General features: G+C 43.7%; 1 protein-coding gene across 2 annotated transcripts in view; it reads right to left on the reverse strand.

The window, feature by feature from the left end:
* Window positions 1-571: 571 nt before the first annotated feature.
* The window catches only part of LOC142303519 (monocarboxylate transporter 2-like), a 209,979-nt gene continuing 192,016 nt past the window's right edge, over window positions 572-18,534 (reverse strand). For both annotated transcript variants that reach the window (XM_075344949.1, XM_075344948.1), the window contains exon 5: window positions 572-5,507. In XM_075344949.1, the coding sequence (XP_075201064.1) occupies window positions 5,269-5,507 (239 nt within the window). In that variant the 3' untranslated portion in view covers window positions 572-5,268. The remainder of the gene's footprint in view (window positions 5,508-18,534) is intronic.

An 18,534-nucleotide genomic window follows, 5' to 3' on the forward strand; every position in this document is an offset into this window, starting at 1 on the left:
TTCTACATGCTGCCTGGGGTCATTTCAGAATAATACTCGGGTCTCCCATAGGATAACATTGGGCTCGGTGCTCGGGCCGAGTACACGAGTATTTTGAGATGCTCGGCCCGAGCCTCGAGCTCCCGAGCATTTTAGTACTCGCTCATCACTAGTACTAATCATAAAAAAATGGTGTGTCATTTGTGTAATAGCTGTAAAGAAAGGATACAGCCTGGTGCTCCCCAGCTCCTCTATTCTATCCCTCAATTATTAATTGCCTGGATTCAAAGTAGTTGTCAATCACTGGTAAATAGGAAGGGGGAATACATGAATACAAAGGACTTATAATTATGAGACACCTGCATTTTTTCCAAGTAGCCATTAGGTATGACATACAATATTTTCGAAGCTATTTAGTATAATAGCCAGGTAGACCTGTCATAATAATATGCTGCCTTTAAACAGGACACCTAGTTCTGATGGCAGATATAGTTTAACATAATTGACAAAGTGGTTTTGTTGAACTTTATTAAATTAGACCTAGAGTGGGGAATGTTAGAAAATAAAGGAAGACTACTTACTTACCCATTAATTTCCCTGCACTCCAGTGCATATGCCATATCCATCAGTCCCTTGACCACTATAAGCAATCGCTGGCCTCATCTGTGACTGATGAGGCCAGTGATTAGCTGTCAGAAGACAGCTGGCCAGATAATCATAATAACATTTATTCACATATATAGCACTATTAATTCCATAGTGCTTTACAAACATCAGCAACACTGTCCCATTGGAGCTCTCAATCAAAGGTCCCTATCAGTATTTCTTTCGAGGGTCGGAGGAAACCCACGCAAACACAGGGAGAACATACAAACTCCTTGCAGCTGTTGTCTTTGGTGGGATTTGAACTCAGGACCCCAGCGCTAGCAAGACTGCAGTGCTAACCACTGAGCCACCATATCAGCATGCAATATTACCAGGGACCTTAGGAGTGCCAGTGCCGGGGTTCAAGAGAGTAAAGAGTAAGTGTCATTTCCTACTCTAGATCCTATTTCAAGAAAACCCCTTTAAAAAAATCCATAAGAAATCAACAATCAAATGTAGTGTAAACAACAGTAAGCATAAATTTAATATTATTACAGTCAGTGGTGTGTTTGTCATAGTTTTCTCTGCATTTCTGCATTTATAAAAATGTTTTCAATATGACTCAGCACTCAGTACATGGACCTTTACGGCTAGGTATACATGTGGCAGAATTTGTGGATTTTTCATACAAATTTTCTGCCTGTAAAATCATTTTACAATACCAGCAAGTTGGATGAGTTTAAACTTAATCTCATCTATATGCTCCATTTAATTTTCATTTTTTGTGTGGAATCTGAATATAAATTGGAAGAAATTTTTGAGTCTACAGCGTCAATTTCAGATTCAGAAATGAACCTTTTTAAGGCTATGTGCACACGCTGCAGATTTGCTGCAGAAATTTTCAGCATGAAATCTGCACCTTTTGGCAGAAAAACGCACCAAAAAATGCATGCATTTTGGGCATTTTTGTGCCATGCATTTTTTGTTTACTGAAGTCAGTGGGTGGAAGGGCTAAAAATGCAGGAAAACATCAACAATTGACATGATGTAGATTATTTTTGTGCACCATTTTTCTGCGTGTAAAAAATACGCAACATGCGCACAGCACTCCAGAAATCTCATTGACTTTGCTAGCATAAAGATAGTCATGCAGATTTGGGCCACAATCTATATCAAATATGCAGCAAATCTGCACCAAATCTGTATATAAAAAAACGCATCTTGCACACAACCTAAGGCCGGTTTCAGACATCCGTGTTTAATGAGGTACAAGTAACACGCATGGTTATGGTCATACGTGTGTCATACGTGTGTCATATGCGTGTCACGCGTGTGTCACACGTATGCCATCCATGTTTGCATATACGTGTCATACGTACCAAAGAAAACACGGGTCTTTTACATAAAAATATATTTTCAAGATTCACCTGTATAAAGTGTTTTCTCCGGCACTGCTGCCTCCCGGTCCTGACCGCTGCTCAATATATTTATTGATTATTCACCGCAGTGAGGAGCTGGAAGTCGGAGCATCGCGGGGACAGCACCGCCGAGGAAAGCACTGCTGAGGACAGCGTCGCCGGTGACAGGTGAATATTCACAAAACAAGCAGTGTGTGTGCAGTGACGTCTAGGAGGACATTAGAGTTCCCAATGAACTCTGATGACTTCCTGATGACACCCCCGCGACACCCGCGCTATAGCGGGTGTTAGGACGGTGACTTCACGGTTCATTAGAGTTCATTGGGAACTCTGATGAGTCCTCGATGCTGTCCCCGCGATTCTCCAGCTTCCAGGTCATCACCAAACACACACATATAGCACACACATAGCACACACATGTATACACTGAGCACATATACTGTACACATATATGTATACATACATAGCAGACACACATGGATACACCGAGCACATACGCACACATAGCTGGATACTCACCTGTCACCCAGCGATGCGGTCGTTGGCACTGAAGTCCCCATCGCTGCTCCGGCTTCCAGCTCTTCAGTGCACTGAATATTCAGTGAATATAATAAGCGGCGGTCAGGAGCGGGAGGCAGCAGAGCCGGAGACAGCATCACTGGATACAGGTAAATATAGAAAATCTTTTTATTTAAAAGACCTGTGTTTTCTCCGGTACGTATCATACTAAAGTCACACGGATTACATCAATGTGCGATCCGTGTGACACCAGTGCTGCCGGAGAAAAAACCTGACATGTGTGCGTGCAGGGTCATGAGGGGTCACACGGTTCATGTGAAAACATGGCCGTGTGAATAACAGAATAGAATAACATTGGTACATGTGGCATTTGTGTTAAAAACGGATGTCATGCGTACCTAAAACATGGACGTCTGAAACCAGCCTAAAGCAGATTTTACCCATTTGTTTCAAAAGGGACACTAAATCCATTATTAAATCGTTGGCCATTGATCTGTTATGGTGTTTTTTTTGTTGTGTTTTCCCAACAAAAATGCGTATAAGAAGACATAAATACATGTGGAAAATAGATATGAATTCAAATTAAAAATCTGCACCTAAAATCTGCACCAAACTCTTAGCATGTGAACCTAGCCTTTACGTCTGGTACAGTCTATACAATGTACAGAGCAGTAATCTAATACCAAATACCCTGGCAAGAAAAAACAATTATGAACATTGTGGTTTAATCAAACAATATGATTATTTCAGAATTTGATTCTATTTTTGCTGATTTCAGAGTTTGTTTGTTAATGTTGGTTTGTAGAAAGTTTAAGAGTTGTCATCTATCCATAAGATAGATGATATCTTTGTGATGGCGGAGGAGCCCACTGCTGGGATTCCCACCAGTCCTCAGGACAGATCAGTGGAATATGTGCGCCACCATATCATTTACTGTCTATGGCCCCCTTCACACGTCAGTGATTCCGGTACATATAACGTCCATTTTCATGAGTGGACATGGACATACCCGGATCCATTAAAATCAATGGGTCTGCGCACACATCAGTGTTTTAACAATGACCGTGTGTCTGTATGGAGCACACGCGTGTCTGTTTTTCTCCAGCAGCACTGATGTCACACAGCCTGCACACTGATGTGACATCAGTGTGACACATACCAGAGAAGCCTTGCAGCTCTAAGACTCCTCACTGGCAGCCAGATTGGTTTGTAGGTCTCCGCAAAGAGAAAGGTTTACCCCTTAAACACAACTATAGCTTCTCATACAGCCAGATCAGATCTCATACTTTACACTGATGAGGGGCACTCACCCTTAAACACCATGTCTGCAAATTGAGGTTCTGATCTGGCATAAATCCTAAGTCATATGACAAGGCTCGTTAAAGGGTCACTTCTGACTTTTATCATTTCGATTTCCAATAGGTGGCATTAGAGTTCATCTCCTTTGTCCCTGAAGAGACAATTTGAATATTTCCCAGAGGAGCATTGTAGCTATAAGATGTCTCACTGGAAGCCAGATTGGTAGGTCAGTCTCTGCAAGGAGAACAATTTTCCTCTTACATACTGGAGAAAACACGTGTCTTCAGTGCTTCTGTCACTTGCTTCCAGGCCCGCCCATTATACTCTTAATACTCTCATTCACTGTACCACAGACCCGGAAGCAGCAGTGCCGGAAACAGCAGCACCAGGGACAGCAGTGCCGGGGACAGATGAGTAAAAGGTTCTCTGTGTGCTATCTTAGATACCACATGGTGAACATTGGTGTGCCAAAATCACGGCACACAGATGAGCCATATACACTTTCAACACGGCCTTGCAAAACATGAACACTTTTCACTGAGATGTGAAGGGGGCCTATGGTGCAATGCTCAGCTATCTCTGAAAGTCTCTGGAGAATTAATTGAATGGCAGGGCAGGTGCTTAATTGTTGCTCCATTCAGCCTGGACTATGCAAAATCGCTGTGATTTCAAGCAATGGGATAAACTCAGTACAAACCATATAGGTGATTCCCTAATTGTTCCACAGGATCATCTAGAAAATTATTTACCAATAAACAAATCATATTTCACGAATATAGAATGCTGATGCATTAAGCAAATATTTTTGTTTTTTTGACATATATGCGGTTTTTGCATTTTCACACAGAAAAAAACAAACTGGTGAACATTTTCTTAGTGATGTCTTCTCAAAATTTTTTTCAGCAGTTGTATAGAGAATAGCAGGTTTCTCAGTAAATAAAAAAACAGTATTGACAGCTAACATCTTCCATTTACTATATATATGTCTTCTGTTTCAAAATGTCCAATTTGTCCATGATTTCCTTACTAGGATGTAACAGAATTTCTACAAAATATCTCAAAACAATTGAAATTGTGAAAAATCCACTGAAATGTGAAATAACAACACTACTGAAATATTTAGCTTATTCTTTAACGATTACATTTGTATATCAGTGTTACAAATATTTCCATTTAATGTCATAATTGGCTTTGAAAGGCGATTTTATGTCTCACGTGATTAAATACTCAAAGTCAACATAAGATATGTATCAAACATTGATAAAATTTCTTAGCATTTTAAATATATAAAACATGTCACTTGCTTTTTTTTGTTACTCAGACAAGTGCAAGAGTCTCTAAACTTTGTCATCTTAATTCCATTAGATTCAAATGCAGCAATGTTTACCTGTCAGTTTCCACAATACCCAATAATCAGCATAAAGTTCCATATAATACTTGCATATGATTGAATAAATACTAGTCCTTTCTATATACTAGTTTCCCTGTCTGATGGATTTGATTTTTTGGTCACATCGATGGGTTCCGGGTTGTTTAGAGGTTCGGCCTCTTTAGTTGCATTTTTCTCTTTATTTGCCAATTTCTCTTTCGCTAGGAGTCTGTAGTTAATGGCATTTCCAATAAATAACCATATACTTGCTACAATGACAATCAGGCCACATACAAAGTACATGTATTTATAGTTCCCTGTCAAGTCCACCAGCCAACCTAAAAGACAAAAAGTAAATATTTTAAAAAAGAAAACATAAAACATTAGCAAAACCAATAGAATTTGAGTAATCTATCACTTCTAATCATGGGCATTATTTATCAATCACTGACTGTACGATCACATCCTAGTATGTTTGACTCTGAAACGCTGCGGTATTTCAGAAAAAAAATCACATTTTAAGAGCCACCAAGGACCGTGCCACACTGTAGAATATATGGACAGGTCGGTCCCTGGCAGCTTCTCCCAGTCCGCTGTTAGCAACTGACAGATTTCTGCCTATGTGTATATGCATAGACTTGTCAATCCAGGGTAGCAGTGTGGGAGACACCATCAAGGACCCGCCTATCAAACTAGTTTCCAATGCGGCACACAGTCCCTAGTGGCTCTTAGGCCCCTTTCACACGTCAGTGATTCTGGTACGTTTGTGCTTTTTTTTAAACGTACCAGAATCACTGACATACGCAGACCCATTCTAATGAATGGGTCTGCTCACACGTCAGTGATTTTTCACTGCACGTGTCTCCGTGCAGCGTACCCGCGTGTGCGTGATTGCTGCACGGAGACATGTCCATTTTTTTCTGGCATCACTGATGTTCCACGGACCACGCAGTGGTGTGGTCCGTGAAACACGTGCCAGAAAAAAACGTGCTTTTAAAATAATAAACATTTTAACTCACCCGGCGTCCAGCGATGTCCTCTGCAGCCCGTTCTCCCTGCTCCTTCTGTGCCGGCTGATTACTGTCACGCATATTCATTATGCGCGACACAGCCGACCCCGAAGCAGCTCCTGCAGGGGTCACCGCCGGCCGGATGCTGCATCGCGGGAGGATTCAGCACCACGGACAGCGGGAGCGGGCGCAGGTGAGTGAATCTCTAAGTGCAATCACGGGCCACGGAGAACGGAGCCCGGATTGCACTTAGACAACCCACGTGTGCCGTGATTTTCGGCACACGCAGGGACATGTGCGTGTTTTACACACCAGTGAAAAACGTCACTGTTTTTCACTGACGTGTGAAACGGGTCTTAATGTGTGATTTTTTTCTGTAATGCCACAGTGTTTCAGAGTCAAAAATACCTGGCTGTGATTGTACAACCAATGGCTGATACATGCTGTCTATGGATTGGGCAGCATGTATCAGCTGTCAGATTAATCTTCATTAGGTTTCCCATCTTCAAAAAAAAACAAAATGGCCCCAAACATTTGTCTATATATGAAATAACAAGCTCAGCAAGTGCCCACCTTCCCCAGACATCAAGACTACAGTGCATTTTACCACTGAAGTTTGTGCCCCTTAGGCCCCCTTCACATATACGGTGATAAAAATGCATGCTTTTTATGGTCTGTGTTGAAGGTGCGTATGGCCATCCATGTGCTGTGATTTTGGCACATGTGTGTTCTCCGTGTGCTATCCACGATAGCACTTAGAGATCAGAAGCTTTTTACTCACCTGTCTCCAGGGCTGCTGTTTCTGGCACTGCTGCTGCTTCCTGGTGTGCAGTGAATATATTATGAGCATAATGAGCGGGCCTGGTAGCAAGTGACAGCAGTGCCAAAGACAAATACTGGTGAGCATAGAAAATAATTTTATTTACACAAGATTTCTCTGTTATGTGTCACAAGGATCACACCACTGTATAGTCCGTGTAACATCAATGCTGGTGGAGAAAAACTGACCTGTCTCCATGCTGAACTCACGGACACACATATGCGCCACACAGACACACGTCTGTGAAAAAATGGGTCTGCGTATGTCCATTTCTCCAGTACATATGAACACAGACATCATACATACTGAAATCACAGATGTGTGAAGGGGGCCTTACATGAACAGAGCTCAGTGATTGGCTGTAGCAGTGATATCACCACTGCAGCCTGTGAAAAGAGATAGGAGTGATGGTGGAGAGTCAGAACTGGACCTGGGGAATGTGAGAACATGCTGAATTTGTTAATTTATATGTATTAGAAAGACGTTGGCGACGTGTCAACAAGCAACGATAAGGTGAGTATTTTTGCTCGTTCACAGTCGATCTGTGCTCCGTTGTTCATCTTTCCTGAGGCAGCACACATCGCTCTGTGTGACACCCCGGGAACGATGAACTTCAGTTTACCTGCGGCCGCCGGCAATGCGGAAGGAAAGAGGTGGGCGGGATGCTTATGTCCCGATCATCTCCGCCCCTCTGCTTCTATTGGCCGGCCACTGTGTGACGTCGCTGTGACGCCGAACGTCCCTCTCACTTCAGGAAGAGGATGTTCGCCGCCCACAGCGAGGTTGTTCGGGAGGGAAGTACGTGTGACAGGGGTTACTGAGTTTGTGCGACACAGGCAACAAATTGCCCATATCGCACAAACGATGGGGGCGGGTGTGATCGCACATGCGAACGCACGCTAAATTGTTACGCGTAAAGCAGCCTTAACAGTTTATTTTGTTCCTATAGCAACCACTGACAGTTGCTATTAATAGTCCGTATCTCCCAGCTCCATTCAGATTAATGGAGGCAGGATTTTGGAGACTAACTGTATAGCGCGGGGTTAAATTTTCCCGTCCAAACATAGTCTATGACGTTCCCTGAGTCACATGAGGCGTCTGTGCAAAATTTCGTAATTGTAAATGCGACGGTGCAGATTCCTTTAGCACACACACACACACACACACACACACACACACACACACACACACACACACACACACACACACATACATACACACATACACTCAGCTTTATATATTAGATTGGACGTGCTGCTAATCCCAGACTGAAGTATGTACAGTATTATACACTCTAAAATATAACTGTAATAGTAATTCCTGACCTGGGAACGTGCAGACCCTGCATAGATTTGTGTTGGCGGCACTTAAAGCTTATGATATAAAACATATTATAAAAAAAAAATAGCATTGTAATAAAAGCATCTAAAACAATACTACTGAAATAACACCTTTATACTGCATAACGTTTATCAGTAGCTGCATTCACCTTCTCTTTAGATTTAATCCCTTAATGCACTGTTTTATTTACTGTAGATTTATAGATTGGTAACTTGATGTAGACCACAGAGTTCACACAGACACCTTTATAACAAGAGTGATTAGGAAAACAGGTGACTTATTTTTTGGGGGTAAAAAGTGTTATTTCCTACATATTATATTTACGGTATATTGTCTGTGTCTTAAACCAAATCATAGTAAAAAAGGAGGTGACCAATTTTTTACTAAACAAGTGTTATCCCCTACATATTACAATTATGTTTTGTGTGTTCACCTTAGATCTAATAAAACCAAGCTAATAGTTGGTACTCTGCATTATTATATCATCTTAGAATCAGCTTAACCCCTTCAACCCAGACAATTTTGCCATTTTCCGTTTTTTCCTCCCCTTCCTCCAAAAGCCATAACGTTTTTATTTTTTTGGCAATATACACATATCCGCTTGCGAGATAAATTGTACTTTTAAACGCCATTATTCGTTCTACCCCATACTAAACAACAGGGAAAAAAAATCCAACTGTGGTGAAATTGCAAAAAAAGTGCATTAATATGATGAGGACTAGGATTTGGATGTTATTACAAGAAGGGGACCAGGATGGGACATTACTATAAGATGTGGACCAGGATAGGGACATTACTACAAGTTGAGGACCAGGATCGGGTCATTATTGTAAAATGAGGACCAGGATCAGCACATTATTACAAGGAGACTAGGATGAACACATTACTACAAGGGGACAAGGTTGGACCCATTACTACAAGAAGGGGACCAGGATGGGGAATTACTTCAAGATGAAGACCAGGATGGGGACATTATTACAAGGAGACTAGGATGAACACATTACTACAAGGGGACAAGGTTGGACCCATTACTAAAAGATGGGGATAAGGATGGGGCATTACTACAAGATGAAGACCAGAATGTTATCCTTTATTATTTGTTATCCGTTTATTATTGCCTTGTCCGTAAAGACCCAAGCTATAAAACTGTACTATAACCCATATGATGAGTGCCATTTTAAAAGAAAAATAAAATAAGCAAGCTAAAAATGTTCAAAAAAGATCAAAAGATGTATAGAAAAAATGTTATCAATTTAAAATGTCACTTTGTTCTGCAAAAAATGTGGCCCACAAAATTCATTTTTCCTACGTGCAGCCCATATACTCAGCTGAGTTTGAGATCCCTGGTATAAGTGCTTTTAAGTAATAGATTGTATTGATTCTTCTGCACCGAACCATTGCACAATGTCACTAGAGGGCACTATCTACTGGTGACTTGGCTGTACAGCACTGTCAACTAAAGAAGTGCTACCATTATTTTTTTGCAATCCTTGAACCTGTGTAGTGTTGTATAAGTGTGCTAATATACTCACCGATCATTTTCTTCCCTGGTTTTCAGCTCCATTCTGGTTCTGCTCTGAGTTACCTGACCCCTCATCTGAGCCATAGATTCACCCTGAAATCCGTGTGTGAGCCGGACGTGGCTTTTGCAATGTAAGCCTATTGAGCATGAGATTGAGGCTCCATAGACTTACACTGTGAGGCCGGGGCCACTTGGGGCCAAACGTGATTCTTGCATGACACACGGCTCACGCTGGTAGCACAGCAGGAGCCGAGTGTCATGCGAGTATCATTGCAACTAAGGTCCGATCATGTGATCGGACCACAGCTGTGGGAGGGCGGGCAGGCACTGAGAAGGGGCGGGCTGGCACTGAGAAGGGGAGGGCCAGCACTGAGGAGGGGGGGCGGTGCTGAGGAGGGGCGGGCAGGCACTGAGGAGGGGAGGGAGGGATTTATCTCCCTCTCTCCTCCATAGCCGGCTATTGCCATTCTCGCCCTGTACTTGTGGTACACCGGTGTAATGCGAGTGCAGTGCAAATTTTCTCTCACCTCATAGACTTGAATGGGTGCGAGAGAAACAAGGATCGCATTGCACTCAAAGCATGCTGTGACTGTTTTCTCGGTCCAATTAGGGCTGAGAAGATAATCACTCATTTGTGCTGGCACATAGCTTAATATTGGTCTGAGTGAAATGCAATGTTTTATCGCACTCCACTCGCTCTGATTTTCATGCCGTGTGGCTTAGACCTAAGATCAACTTCTGGTTCACAAATAGGTCCCTATTCAATAAAGCTTTTATGCCAGTATTCTAGCATATAAAGCTTTGAATTGTATTTGATATTATGAATTGTAATTTGCAATTATGTTGTAACTGGAGGGTGTACTGAAATTGTCTGGCTTTGGGCATTCTCACTCAATTTTTGCCCAGCTTAAACTAACTGGACACAGCTGGGGCAGGACGAGGTATGGGAACTGACGCTCAAATTAATGAGCCATAAATCTTACTCTAGCAGGGACTGGAGTAGGATTTGTAGTACGGTGCACACCACTCATCTGACGCTCCTGAATCATGAGGCAGCACCCAGATTACCTGACTTAAGCATATCTCCTCATCAAGGCCAGCATAAACAATTCCGGTCTTGATGAATTGGGACAAAGAGAGCAATGTGATCCATATAGTTTATATAGTCATCACCTGACCTAGAAGAGGAGCAGCATGGCACTGGAAACTGGGGATGAAGATGACTGGCAAGCTTCTTAAGGCCTGCAACACTCATCCGTTTTTCCGGTACGTGTTTGGTATGTTTTTGCACGTACCGGAGACACGTAAAATCACACGCAACGTGTGTCCATGTTGTAAGTAAGTGTGTGCAGTTTTCTACAAGGACGACATGTCCGTTTTTGGCCGGCAGCATGCAGGCACAGACCCGCTATAGTCTATGGGTCCGTGCCTGCATGGACCGCACACGGAGTATGTCTGTGTTCAGCTCGTTTCGTCTGTGTGCATTTTTAAACCAGCGATCTATTTTTTTTTTCTTTTTTATTAAAGTCAGTCTACTTACCTTTTTTTTCTGCTGTTTTCAGTCATACTTACATTGGCACTCGGTCTTTTTCTTCCCCCTGCTCATACTCACCAATCCCCGATCACCAGCGCAGCGAGGAACAGCTGTGCCGAAAATACGCGGCTTCAATTCATTTGAAAATGCCGGCCGCTCATTAATCAATCTACTATTCCCTGCTTCCCCCGCCTACCGGTGCCTATGATTGGTTGCAGTGAGACACGCCCACACGCTGAGTGATAGCTGTCTCACTGCAACCAATCACAGCAGCCGGTGGGCGGGTCTTTACTGTGCAGTGAAATAAATAAATAATTAATTAAAAAAAACGGCGTGCGGTCCCCCCCAATTTTGATACCAGCCAAGATAAAGCCATACGGCTGAAGGCTGGTATTCTCAGGATGGGGAGCCCCCCAGCCTAACAATATCAGCCAGCAGCCGCCCAGAATTGCCACAGACAATAGATGCGACAGTTCTGGGACTCTACCCGGCTCTTCCTGATTTGCCCTGGTGCGTTGGCAATCGGGGTAATAAGGAGTTAATGGCAGCCCATAGCTGCCAATAAGTCCAAGATTAATCATTGCAGGCGTCTTTGAGACACCCCCAATGATTAACCGGCAATTAAAGTTAATAAACACACAGTGAAAAAATCCTTTATTTGAAATAATAAACAATAACAAATACCCTTGTTCACCAATTTATTATGCCCCAAATACCCATCCATGTCCGGCGTAATCCACGGAGGTCCCGCGTCGCTTCCAGCTCAGCTACATGAAGGTGACAGGAGCTGCATAAGAACAACGCCGCTCCTGTCACCTCCACGTAGCAACTGAGGAGAGTAGTGCGATCAGCTGAGCTGTCACTCAGGTAACTCGCGGCCACCGCTGGATCCTCCAACTGTGACAGCAAGTCGCCCGAGTGACAGCGATGAAGTCACAGGTGAATTGCGGTCTCGGGGGGAGGATCCAGCTAGCCTATGGTAACCTGAGTGACAGCAGCACTAATCGCGCTGCTTAATTCAGTCACTCAGGGGATTAGCGGTCACCGGTAAGTCTTTCACGGGTGACCGCAAATCAGTACGCGACACAGACAGTGCTGCGGGATGACAATGAAGTCGGGTGAAGTTCACCCGACTTCATTCTCATCGCGCAACTCTGTCTGCTGTCAGCCGACATGTATCAATGACATTTTACATCACACACATGGACATTACACACGGACATTCCACGTACACATACACGCACATTTTACACGCATACACGGACATTTTACACGCACACACGGATAGCATACGCCATCACACGGATGACAAACGTACTGGAGAAACACCTATAAAAAACGGAACACGGACCCGAAAAACGGACCGTGTCACACGTACGTTTTTTATGCGGAAGTGTGTTGCAGGCCTAACACACTGACACTACACTAACATTTACACAGCCCCAGCCAATAAAAAAAATAACTGGATTGCCTCTTTAAGGATATGCTACATCTAATAAGTATGCTTGTTGGTTTTTACCTCCTTCATGATGTCCAGTAAAATGGAAATTTAGGGCTGTCTCATCTGTTACAGCTTCAACTTCTGATATAACAGTTGCCTCTATGCCAGGACTCAGCACTTGATATATGCCTATTGTGCATTTCGCTATTATTAAATTGTTTTATTTTACGTCTACTGATAATAATTAAAGAATTTCTTTAAAGATACTAAAAAACCCCATCTGAATGAATACCCCTTTAATGATTATTGGAAATCTTGGTTGCATTTTAGAAAAAATATGGCTGCCGTTTTCTATGATATCTGAGATGGAATATATTATTTAAAGCCTGTAATATCAATTTACTGTTAACGAAAACTGCTAGGATAACAATAAATGTGTAGCTCTGAAAAGTAGTTTTTTTTTTTATTTAAAACTGAATAACAGTAGATTTTAATAGAAAAGACTGTATCAAAAGTTACTGTTTTTTAATTTAATATTTGGATTTCCAAAGGCAATTCAGCTTATATCTTCCTCTACTATGGAATAAAATTGAACAGTGCTAAGCCGTAATAGCATATCTGTGTTTTATAGAATAACTACTAGCTAAGATAAATACCATAGTATTTTTCCCTAGTTCTATATTTTTTTTAATGGAGCATTACATTTCAAGATTTTCAGTAATGTATAAGACACATATGGGATATTTGAAGATACTGTACTCTTTACTGATAACACCAATAATTTAGGAGTGGAGAACTTCCTTTTGCCTCACAGAAATATAATTTTTAAGGAGAACCTGTAACAAACTTCAATCCATCCTCCACCATCCCCTCATAACAACTATTTAGTTCTCACATCTGTCCGACGCCACACATTTAAAAAGGCTATCTCAGGCAGACTTGGCACAGGCCTCTTCGTTTGGCAGTTTCCAGACAAAGCCCGACCATCCTTTAAAGGGAACCTGTCAGCTCCAATATGCACCCAGAACCACGAGTAGTTCTGGGTGTATATTGCTAATCCCTGCCTAACTGTCCCTGTATACACTAGCATAGATAAAGGCATCTTTAGAAAAAGTATTTCTAAAGATCTTTTATCATATGCTAATGAGAACAGCGACTACTCACAAGGGCGTTAAGTCTTCCACTCATTTCTCCCTCTTAGCATGGTAGCACACAGGGGCATGCTAACATGCTATTCAATGCAGCGTCACCAGCCATGATGCGAGTACGTTTGCCCGCTGTGACCGCTGATCTGAATGCCCAGCACTTCCGGCCATGTGCACTATGAAGCTGGGTGTACGTGTCCTGGCTTCAGAGAGGTTTTCCGGACTACCGGACTAGGTGGCAGACGGCAAGCGGAACCACAGGCGACGGAGATCTGGTCATGGGAGACCTTAAGTAGACCGGGGCAGGGTTGTAGCCCGTCGGTGCCAACAGCGGGAATTCGGTCCGGAGGCCGTGCACAGTCGGGGTGAGGAAGGCTTCAAGCCCCTTGTCAATTGACCAGCCAGGGGCAAGGTTTCAGGCCTTGTTCCACAGTAGGCCCAGAGAGCGAAATGGAAGCCCAACGCGGGGGATAGGGTGTCCGCCAGAACCCACAGAGATCCTAAGGGTCAGATTTTGTGGGCCACAGCTCCCAACATACAAAGTACCGGGAGTGGACTTCCCCGTTCCAAGCGGAGTCATCCCATTGAAGACACAAACAATGAGTGCAGAAGGAAGGGACCCCTGTTTGCTACACCAGGGTGTGGGACCCGAATACACCCGCTGGAGGCAACCAGTCACTGGCAATTTGGTTTACCACTGGACTTTGTGCGCAATTCTTTGGAACTGTGAGTACACCATCCTTCCCTGGTCCAACCCTAAATGACCCTCTTTGCAAGCACCATTCCCGTTCACCTGGACCCCAGGAGTACACCTCCCCTACCTGTGGAGGGGATTCCACCTTGCCGCCCAACTCCATCAGCCCCGGGCGTCCCATCACCAGGCAGCGGCGGTGCTACCAACCCTCATCGCAACCCACGGGTGGCGACACTGACAAACCAATCCCCTGTAAGTACCCCCTTCCTATGGTTGTGAGGACGGACGGCTGTACAAGCCCGGGTCCGGCTACCACTCGAGCCGCAGTAACGAACCCGGATCCGAGCAGCCCCTGCAGCCGGAAAGCTTAGGGTGTATTGATTTATACAATAGCTGCTGGGGTTTAATGTGTAATAACTTTCCGATCAACGTGAGTCTGACCACTGGAAGCCACTGTGATCCCCAGAGGGTCCTGATAAAGTAGCTCTGTATAGCAAGAATGGGTCTCTACAGAGTCCCATCTGAATGAAGCAGAAGCATTCTTGACCTTAGCACCATTCATTGTCTATTAGACTTTACACTGGTGGACACAGAGAAAAAGGGGCCCCTCTGTAAGAACAGTATATTGGCCTTTCTCAGTCCAATAACTCATCAAAATGCACAATTCCAACAGCTTTGGAAGTAGAAATGGCCCCCTGGGCTGTACAGGTTGCACCAATGATATTCCCGCCTCTGGCTGAGTGCTATATTAGGGTATGTGCCCACGTTCAGGATCCGCCGAGTCCTGGACATGGCGGGTGCTGACCTGAGGGGCTGCAAGTCTCCTCCGCAAGAGACCTCAGCTGCCCGTGTTCACGATAAGGATTGAAGCAGTTGCGGTCTCTTTCTTCTGTTCACCATGCGCAGAACCACTTGCGATTCCACAGCAAACAATTGCATACTTGCGGCTCAGGAAGCAGAACCGTGGGTCAGTTTATTTTGAAGGCAGTGCATGCACAGTGCTTGTATTGTACATTGCAGTGTTTTGGATGCTCCAAAACGTTGTCAACACTGATCATGGGCACGCACCCTTAAGCTGGCTTTACACGCTGCGATATCGGTACCGATATCGTTAGCGTGGGTACCCGCCCCCAACGGTTGTGCATCACGGGCAAATCGCTGCCCGTGCCGCACAACATCGCCCAGACCCGTCACACGTACTTACCTGCCCGGCGACGTCGCTGTGACCTGCGATCCGCCTCCTTTCTAAGGAGGCGGTTCGTTCAACGTCACAGCAACGTCACAGCTGCGTCACTGAACCACCACCCAATAGAAGCGGAGGGGCGGAGATGAGCGTGACGTAACATCCTGCCCACCTCCTTCCTTCCGCATTGTGGCCGGGACACAGGTAAGGAGAGCTTAGTCGTTCCTGCAGTGTCACACGGAGAGATGTGTGCTGCCGCAGGAACGAGGAACAACTTTGTTACTGCTGCAGTAACGATATTTGAGAATGGACCCCCATGTCACCGATGAGCGATTTTGCACGTTTTTGCGACGATGCATAGGTGTCACACGCAACGGCATCGCTAATGCGGCCGGATGTGCGTCACCAATTCTGTGACCCCAACGACTTCGCATTAGCTATGTCGTAGTGTGTAAAGCCCCCTTTAGACTTTCTCCTGTAGTCCCATAGACAGTGAATGGAGCTGAGGTTAACCATGTACATTTTCATTCCATTCACCTCTTTGGAATCACAGAAACAGGACCCTCAATGTTCAGCTCAATTTTTCCCTATCCTATGGATAAGGGATAATTTTCAATTATGGAATAATAATAATAATAATTTACAATCAATACATTTTAGGATTCTAAGTTCCCCCTAATGGCAGTTGCAAACAGTCAAAAACTTTCTGACTGCTATATATTTTGGTATCCTAAATTAACCAGTATAGCATATTGGACCTAAAACTAAGTCCGCTAAAGATGGACTTTTCACTTTACTGTATGGCTATGTGTCCACGGTAGAATGTACCTGCGGATTTTTCTGCCTGAAAATCCGCGACTTTCGCGGCAAATCCACACCCGCGGATTTGCCGCGGATTTGCCGCGGATTTACCGCGGATTTTTTTTTTTTTTTCCCCCATTCAAAACCAAAAATCCGCACCAAATCTGCACCAAACAATTGACATGCTGCAGATTTTTCCGGATCAAAATCCGCGGCAAATCCGCAGCGGAAAAATCCGCAGCATGGACACAGCATTTCCAAAATGCCATTGAAATGGCTTGGAAGTGCCGCTGCTGCAGATTTTCGGGAAATCCGCGGCAAATCCGCGGCAAATCCGCGGCAAAATCCGCTGTAAATCCGCAGCGTGGGCACATAGCCTATGTGTTTTATTTTATCACTTTCTTTACGAGCAGAAGCAAACTGTCCTCAAATTGGCTGCTCTACTCTATCAGAATAAAAAGACTGCACTTGTTTTTTCAGGAGGTGATAGGTTCCTTTTATAGCTGCCGGCAAGTTTTTTCTATATTTCACATAAATATCCAAATGCATGTATTTTTTTGAACTCTTAAATATTGAAATTTTTTTAAAATACTTGCTATGAGAGTATAATGGAGTCAGGTTACACAAAAAGTGTCTATGTATTGTGCAATACATTGTCTTATAGTAAATGCATAAAGTCATAAATAGATCACACATACAATATAAACTCATACAAAATTCACATATTTAATTTATCAAATCTTATAAAAGCGGCAGCCCCATAAGAATTTTCTCATCCAATTAAAATTTTAGGCTTTTCGAGCAATTCTAATATAGTAAACAGACCAGATATCACAATATTAACATATTAACATACAGGTGCATCTTAATAAATTAGAATATCATCAAAAAGTTAATTTATTTAAGTAATTCAATACAAAAATGGAAATGCATATATTATATAGAGTCATTACACACAGAGTGATGTATTTCAAGTGTTTATTTCTGTTAATGTTGATGATTATGGCTTACAGCCAATGAAAACCCAAAAGTCATCTCAGAAAATTAGAATAATTACCATAAAACACCTGCAAATGTGTTGCCCCAGGGACATCGATCCACCTTCAGGGACGCCACAGGGTCTTCTTCTGTATATAACAAGTCAACAGGTATGTCGATTTTGTATATATATTTGTCGTGACGCCACTCACGGTTTACGGTCAGGGATATGGGTGACCGCCACTGCAGGTTTAATAAGCGTCTGGGGTTGATGGAGTCCGCAGTCGGATGGTGTGGCCTCCCGTGAGTGAGGCAGGCCCCAGGGGCTCAGGTGTGTAAAACAACAGGTCCCAGAATAACTCAGTCTCAGTCCAGAAAGTCTTTCAACTGATCTTTACTCACTTTAGTTGTTTTGTGAGGTACCCGGGCGATGCTGAGATAAACCAGGTTGAAACCAGGAGCTCCTTCAGGCCGGTCGAAGGGTAACCATTAACTTGCCTTCCTAGCACTCTTTTTTCGGATAACCCCTGACTTGAAGTACCGTGTGGTCTATCCAGGGAAGTCGCTACTGCCTTTTTTCCCCTTTTTGGACCGTTTGCCGGCAGCGTGGACCAGGTGAGATGGCTTCTGGCTCTGTCTCCTTATGGGTCCCTCCGTTGCTGCTGAGACTCGAACTCTGTATGGTTGGTGAGAGACTTGTAGTTCCCCTCTCCGGCAGGTTAAGCAGATAGTTAAACTTGAGTCTACTCTAGGGACCTGTTCCATATACGTGCCTAGTCACCAGGAGTCTCCGTACTCAACTGACTCTCTCTCTATGTCTTTCTGACTGACTGACTGGTAACCGTTCTCCCCCGCCAACGGCTGCTCCACGTGCAGGGTCTGACTAGTGTGAGCAC

This window comes from Anomaloglossus baeobatrachus, chromosome 4 (genome assembly GCF_048569485.1).
Source record: "Anomaloglossus baeobatrachus isolate aAnoBae1 chromosome 4, aAnoBae1.hap1, whole genome shotgun sequence".
NCBI lineage: Eukaryota > Metazoa > Chordata > Amphibia > Anura > Aromobatidae > Anomaloglossus > Anomaloglossus baeobatrachus.